Source organism: Balaenoptera acutorostrata, chromosome 17 (genome assembly GCF_949987535.1).
Source record: "Balaenoptera acutorostrata chromosome 17, mBalAcu1.1, whole genome shotgun sequence".
NCBI classification, from domain to species: domain Eukaryota; kingdom Metazoa; phylum Chordata; class Mammalia; order Artiodactyla; family Balaenopteridae; genus Balaenoptera; species Balaenoptera acutorostrata.
The window spans coordinates 398406-405375 of record NC_080080.1 but is presented as its reverse complement, the minus strand read 5'-3'; the positions used below and the strand labels follow the sequence as shown (position 1 = coordinate 405375).

Below are 6970 nucleotides of genomic sequence, written 5' to 3'. Positions count from 1 at the left end.
CTATTCCGGTCATCCTGAACCAGGTGGGTGACTGTTTCAGAGGTTTTCTCTTTTGCCCAAACTCCACCTAATAAAGTTCTGATAGCATGAAAAAAAAAAAAAAAAGTCATAACAAAAACTGTAGCCAGAGCCACCCTGAGGATGTACCAGAGGAGGGAGCAGGGGCAGAGCTGGGGCTGTGGCCAGAACACTTAACTCTCCTCGTCCAAGTCAGATGGGCATAGTCATGGCACCCACAGCGCAGGGCATCTGTGATGGATAAACAGGTCAGTGGCCACAGAGCCCTCAGACTCGAGCCTGGCATGTGGCAAGTGCCCTGACACAGGAATGAGAGTTTGTCTGTGGGAGAGAGGTGGTCGGTGCAGAGAGAGGCAGGGATGCTGAAGGAGCACAGTGCTGGGAGAGCAGCAGCGGGCAGGGCGCAGCTCCATTCCAGGCAGACAGGAGGAGAAGGGGGGCAGAGGGGCTGGGAGGTTGTGGGGCTGCCAGCAGGAAAGCAGATGTGGGCCTGCCTGGTGGACGTACTTCTTCAATGGGAAATTTAAGGAGGCTGTCAGTGGAAGTGGGGGCTCAAAGTTGCTCGAGAGGGACGGTGATGGGCTGGAGGATGGTGCAAGGCTGGGGGGTGGGAGGGGTGATGGGGCGGCCAGTACAGGAAGCCAGTAGAAGCTCACATAACAGATTCTTCCCTAGAGACTTCAGAGGAGCACAGCCTGCTGACCCCTTGATTTCAGACTTCTGCCTCCAGAACTCTGAGAAAATAAATTTCTGACGTCCTAAGGCACCCAGTGTGTGGTGGGCTGTGCTACAGCCCTAGGAAACTACCACGAGGGGACTCTGAGGATGGACACTTCTGCTGAGGACAGTGGAGCAGAACAGTAGAGGCCTGGGCCTCACTGAGAGTTGCCAGACACTCTGGTCTGATTATCTCCAGGCCCATTTTTCATGAGAGAGAAACAAGCCCTCATCTATGTAAGTGCTGCTGCTTGTTTTGTTTTTTCTGCTACAAGCAAACACATTTGATTCCTGATTGGACCCCAGGTCCTACCTGCGGCCCACAGACCCTGGCCGATTTCTCTGGCTTTGCTTCCCATGCATTACAGATGAGGGGACTGAGGCTGGCTACCTGGAGGTCCCTGAGCTCAGCTAACCTGGCTCCTCATCAGGCACCAGGCACTGCTGTGGGGAGAGATACTGCCCCACCTGTCGACCTTTCTTGGTGGGAGACCCTTCCCTCCCAGCGAGGTGAGCAGGCTGGGCTCCAAGGACAAGAGTGTCTTTATTGAAGATGGGTGCCGGGGCTCTCCGGGTGGCTGCGGTTTTTAAGGGCTGAGATAGTGCAGGGCCAGGAGCCAGAGTCAAGGGCCGAGACTGGGGCAGAGGCTATCAGAGGGTGATATTATCCTCATACAGCGACAACAGCAGCAGGACGGTCCAGCCGCCCAGCAGGCCCACGTTGTGCAGCAGGAAGAGGAGCCAGGGCCGCCGGTCCCGCACGTTCAGCATGGCCGGGAGCTGAGGAGGAGGTGGGCCCTGGGTCAGAAGTGAGCTGAGTTCCTGCTCAGCTCCCGCCCACGGCAGTCCCCTCCCGCACTCCGCGCTGACCATGTCGCAGAGCGCCACGTAGAGGAAGAGGCCAGTTGCTACCGCCAGGATCCAGGTCTCGCCGTCTTCGCCGACGCGTACAGCGAGCGCCACGTAGAGGCCGATGAAGGCCGTGAGCCCCGAGGCCAAGTTCAGCAGCAGCGCCCGGCGCACCGACAGCCCCGCGTGCAGCAGGGCCGCGAAGTCCCCTGGGGCGGGCGGGGCGGGGTCAGGCCTAGAGCCCCGCCCACCCCGGCAGACCTCGCCCCGCTCCGATAGTCCCTCCCAACTGTCCCGCCAACCAACCAACCGCACCCCAGGCAGGCCACGCCCACTACGGGCAGGCCCCGCCCCCGCCCCGTTGGAACCTCTCGCGGCTCACCCAGCTCGTGCGGCACCTCGTGGCAGAACACGGCCAGCGAGGTGGCCAGCCCCGTCTTCCAGGAGGACGAGAAGGCGGCGCCCACGGCCAGACCGTCGGCGAAGTTGTGCACGGCGTCTCCCAGCGTGATCACGTAGGGCAGCAGTCTCAGCTCTGCGGGCGCGGCCGGCGTGGGTGGGCATCTGCCTCGCACCTCCTCGCCCCCGCCCCCCCGCGCCTGTGCCGCGCACCGAACCCCTGGCACCCAGTGCTTCCGGGGCCTCCCTCAGGGCTCACCTGGGCTCAATCTCCGGGGCTCCGGGCTCAGCAGTTCGGGGCTCTCCTCCGCCACCTGTTGGGGGGGGGGGATGCGGTCCGCGTAGATGAGCCTCTGGGCCGGGAGGAGAGGAGGGGCTCGCAGAGCTAGGTCCTCAGCTCAGGCCAAGGGCAGAAGCCTTGGCGTGGGGGCTGGGAGTGCAGACAGGGCTCCGCGTGGGGTAGGGACGTCCGGCCAGAGCCAGCTCACCAGGTCTGCGCGCGAGCCCTCGTGGGGCTGCTTGGGAGGCCGGAGATCGCTCGGCGCTAGCTGCAGGGACACGCCATGGCTGTGGCCGCCGTGACTGTGTCCGTGGCTGCAGGGCCCGTCCTTTCGGTCCTGCGGGGACAGCGGCTCAGGGTCCACCACGCCTCCCCCCCTCCTCCCCACACCGCGTCCAGCCCCCATGCACCTGACCTCCGGGTCCAGGGGTAGCAAGAGGTTGAAGAGGCTCTCGAACAGGAAGAAGGCATAGAGACCACCCAGCGCAGCTAGGAGGCGCCAGGTGGGCTGCAAGCCAAGGCCTTCGCCATCATGTGAGTGCAGCCCCAGCACCTGGGTGGGCAGAGGGCACTGGGCCAGTTGCCCCAGGGCCTCCTCCCCCCAGACAAGGAGATAGGGGTTAGGGGTCAGGGAAGGGTCCCAGGAGGGTGTGCCTGGAAGGAAGGCTGGGTAGGGGAGTCCCTGGTGGGGGAGGGAGGGTCCTGGTGGGCAGGGGGCCAACCTGAGGCGTCAAGTGCAGAAGCGCGTCGCCTGTGAGCGCGCCTACAGCCATGCTCAGGAAGGTCTGGATGATGTAGTGGGTAGCAGTGCTGCATTTGGCACAGGTGAGGAGCGAGAGCCCGAAAATGGAGCTGAGGCAGATGAGCAGCGTAGCCAGTGAGCCATATAGGTACCCTGGTGGGGGGGGGGGACACAGTGAGAGCCTCCCTCTCAGCCTCAGCCCCCGACCCCTGCTTCCCAGGGAAGGGTGTCCAGGTGGGGTCCAGGAGTGAGCAAGACCCGCCAGGGCTGCTCACGCTAGCCCTCCGGCCTCAAAACTCCATCCTCTTCCCTTTCAGGCCCCCATATTCCCTGCTACCCCTCTACGCCAATGGCTCTTTCTCCTGCCAGCCCTGGCCCAGCTCTCCCCACCCCTCCCAAACCCAGCGGCCACTTCCTCCTCCCTTTTCGGTCCCACCTCCATGCTGCCAGCCCCCTGGGCACAGCCAGGCACAGCTGGGGAGGTGGGCACTCACTCTCCACCTGGCTGAGCTGGTCCTGGGTGGGCTGCTCAGGCTGGGGGCTGCAGGCCCCACTCAGTTGCTGCTGGAGCAGGGCAGGGCTCAGTTGGGCCCAGGCCTCTGGTGTCACCCCAGCCTGCTCAGACAGCCCATACACAGCCATCACATCTCCAGCACTCAGGCATACCTGGGGGGTGACAGGCCTGGGGGTCAGGGACCTGAGCAGACTAGTGGGACCCCACCTCTCTCCAGGACTAGGGCGCATGGGCTGCTCACTGTGTCCCACATGCTGGAGCTGCTGTTAGGGGTGGCAAGGGGCACAGGGCCCTGGCGGTTGGCCCCCTCTCCCAGATGACCGTGATCACTGTGGTCACCATGGGTCTCGGTCGCTCCGCCCACCCCCAGGCGCTGCATCAAGGCCTCCAGCTCTGGCAGGGAGGACAGAGTGACAAAGTTTGTGTGGGCTGCAGCCCTGCGCTCCCCAGGGGCACCGATGCTGGGGTTCAGGGCACTCCCTGCCCAGCGGCCCAGCTCAGGCCTCACCATCCAGTGTGATGTTGGGGTTCTCGCTGCTGTGCTGCCGGAACACGAAGTCCACGAAGTACTGAGGGGTCGGCAGGGCTCGGAAGCAGGACCCGTTCCTGACGTGGTCCAGCAGGGCAGCCAGCACTGGGCCAGGGCTGCCGGGAGACCCCACCCCCGCCGCTTCCTCCAACAGCTGAGGCAGGTCTACACAGGCCTGGGGAGGAGCTGGACCTCAGCCTCACTGGCAACGTGGACTTCCTGGCCTCTAGCTCTGCCATTGCCCCTGGTGCCCCCTGGACTCCAGTGACCCTGGACCAGCCTCCTGGGAGCACCACTTCTTCCTGTTCACGTAAGACCTGGGCTGGGCCCCTCCCCTGCTTGGGGCCCCTCCCTGGTACCACAGGCCTCCCCCTTCCTGGCCCAGCGGGTCCAGGCCCCCACCTTCCCCCCAGCGTTCCTCCCTGTAGCCCCAGGAGCTTTCTCAGACCCCGTCCAGGGTCAGGGCCCCTCCTGGGGCCCCTGCAGCCCTGCCCGACTCAGTGGTGAGCGTCCATTTGTGATTCCCCCAGCCCAGACTCCCCAAAGTGCCCAGAAAGGCGTCAAGGCCCAACCCCCTAAGGGGTCCCCGTCCCCTCAATCCCTCTTGGCTCCTCCTCACCCACCGCCCCCCCGGCCAGCCCGCCCGAGCCCCCACCTCCGCAGAAGTGGGCCGGCCAGCGGCCTGGGCCTGAATCTTCTGCAGCAGCCGGGTCAGGCCTGGGGTCAGGGCCTCAGGGCTCTCGAGCAGGGCCAGGAGCTGGTCGGCGCGGGAGGCCCAGCGGCCAGCCCGGACATCCGCACAGGTGCCCTCCGGGTTGCTGAGGTAGAGGGCGGCGGCGGCACTGAGGCGGGCGATGTGCCTGGGCTCCAGGGCTGGACCGGAGCGGAGCCCTGGCTTCTCAGGCCTGCCCAGGGCCAGGGCGTCTTCCACAGACAGGCACTGTGGGCAGAGACAGGTGGGCAGGGGCCAGGTATCTGTGGCCCAGGAGCCGCCCCCTTCCCTGCGGGGGCCTCACACAAGGACCACCGTCCTCTCCATCCCTCTCACAGCGATACCCCTCCATCACCTGCTCACTCACATACTCTCCCCACCATCCCCCCCCATGACAGGACTGCGCCTGCACGCGCGTACACACACACACACACACACACACACACACACACACACACACACACACACACACACACACACACACACACACACACACACACACACACACACACACACACACACACGGGGCCCGCCACCTCAGGGTGATTTCTTCCTGGAACCACTGCCACTTTGCTGGCCTGGGGGCTGACGGGGTGGGGGTGGGGCAGCCCTGGGGTCCCGGAGCCGCGGGTCCCTACACGCCACCGCCCCACCAACAGGGAGGGCAGGAGGGTCTGAATGCGGAGTGGGGAAAGGTGGGCTCGGGCCTGCAGGCAGGGCCCAGGCGCCAGGCCACTGCACTCGGCCCGCCTCCTGGAGTTTGCCCGAGCCCTTTGCCGCCGGCCCTCGGGGTGGAGCGGCGGGCTGGGGCTGGGGCCGGGGGACCCGTCGGGTGGGGCCGTTACCTTTCCACACGGCCCGTCGGCGCAGTGCACACGGGCCGCTAGTGTATTTAACAGGCTGCCCAGCGCCGTGCGGTCCAGAACACCTTGGCCTGAGGACAGCAGGGTCAGCAGACGGGCAGGTGGGGTCGCCGTCCCGGTCAACGCCAGCGCGGCCAGCAAGGCCAGCAGCAGCCCTGGCTTGGGCCCGGCCGGGCCGACCAAGCTGCGGCCCCCAGGTGCTCTGAGTTCCAGGGAGGCCATGGTCGCCTGGGTGGCTGTGGGCCGCATGGGCTGCCTGGTGCCGGGCTGGGCTGGGACCCGCCCGCCCCGGCGAGGCTCTCCAGGCATTTCCTGCGGGGCCCTGTGATTGGCTGCTGGAGGTGTCGCAGGTTAACCATTCCAGGTCCTCCCTGAGCGAGGTGCTGCTGCCCGCGGGGGGCGAGCCCGGGCTGGGCCCACTGAGCTGTGGCCCCGGGCCACCCCCTCTGCTCCCGCAAGGATCTTGTTACCGGTGTGCCCGACGCACAGTGAGGCCAAACAAACCGAAACGTCCGAGTCTGGAGCAGAGAAGGGTTTACTGGGGGGCCGAGCAAGGAGAACGGGTGGCTCGTGCTTAAAAACCCTGAACTCCCCGATGGTTTCTGGGGAGTCTTTAATAGGCAAACTTTGGGGTGAGGGCAGCAGGGCATGTGACTTTCTCCTGAGTGGTTGGTGGGGAGGTGGCGGCGGTGCTGTGGGGTCCCAGCTGGTAGTCGCCATCCTCCACCTGGGTGGGGGCCTTCGTTCTGGCAGAAGAGCTGCAAGGGGAGCCAGGACCTTGCCCCAAGGCTGTAGTTTCTTGACTGCCCCTCCTTTGTTTCCGCATCCCCTCCCTTCCCTGATTAGCAACGGTTTGAACCTGCCCTTTGGAACTCAGGAAAGGTCTTAGGGGGCTGAATGAAGCCCATTTCCTACAAACAAGAAACGGGGGACAAGGGAAGGATTTGTACTCAGGAGGCCCCCCCGGGTCCTGCTCAGTTTCAATCCCCCCCCTTTTTTTGGTGCTCCTCAGTCTTGAGAGGAACAGGTGTCGGACAAGACAGGGAATAAGGTTTGCATAGAGAGGCTACGCAGGAACTTGGCAGAGGAACTCGGTTTTAGGGGAACTCCGTTTCAGTGTGGGTGTTGCTTCCCGGGGCCCTGTCTCTGAGAGCTGCCCTCAAGCCAAGGGGGCCTGGCGCAGAGGTTCCAAGACACCACTGCAGGCCCGGTCCCCACATCCCACCTGAAAGCCCCCATACAGCCCCGCCCCACTCCCCTCCCTGCAGCATCCCCAGCAGGGCCCCCCCGCCGCCTGGCTCGGGCAGCTTAGACACCCCCAGAGCCTTCGAGGGCCTCCCTGGGGGT

The 6970-nt window shown here is 64.9% G+C and overlaps 1 protein-coding gene across 2 annotated transcripts; it reads right to left on the bottom strand.

Annotated features, from left to right (window-relative positions):
* Window positions 1–1260: 1260 nt before the first annotated feature.
* Window positions 1261–5990, bottom strand: SLC39A4 (solute carrier family 39 member 4). Of its 2 annotated transcripts, XM_057532143.1 has the most exons (12): window positions 5606–5982; window positions 4704–4988; window positions 4028–4223; window positions 3761–3912; window positions 3500–3671; window positions 2986–3158; window positions 2679–2816; window positions 2472–2600; window positions 2243–2297; window positions 1967–2119; window positions 1606–1793; window positions 1261–1515 (listed from the first exon to the last, which is right to left on the bottom strand). In XM_057532143.1, the coding sequence occupies exons 1-12, from the start codon at window positions 5930–5932 to the stop codon at window positions 1387–1389; spliced, it is 2097 nt and encodes a 698-aa protein (XP_057388126.1). In that variant the 5' UTR covers window positions 5933–5982; the 3' UTR covers window positions 1261–1386. The 2 variants fall into 2 exon arrangements, with proteins under 2 accessions (XP_057388126.1, XP_057388127.1); XM_057532144.1 differs by lacking the exons at window positions 3500–3671; window positions 3761–3912 and having other exon boundaries at window positions 5606–5990.
* Window positions 5991–6970: the final 980 nt, after the last annotated feature.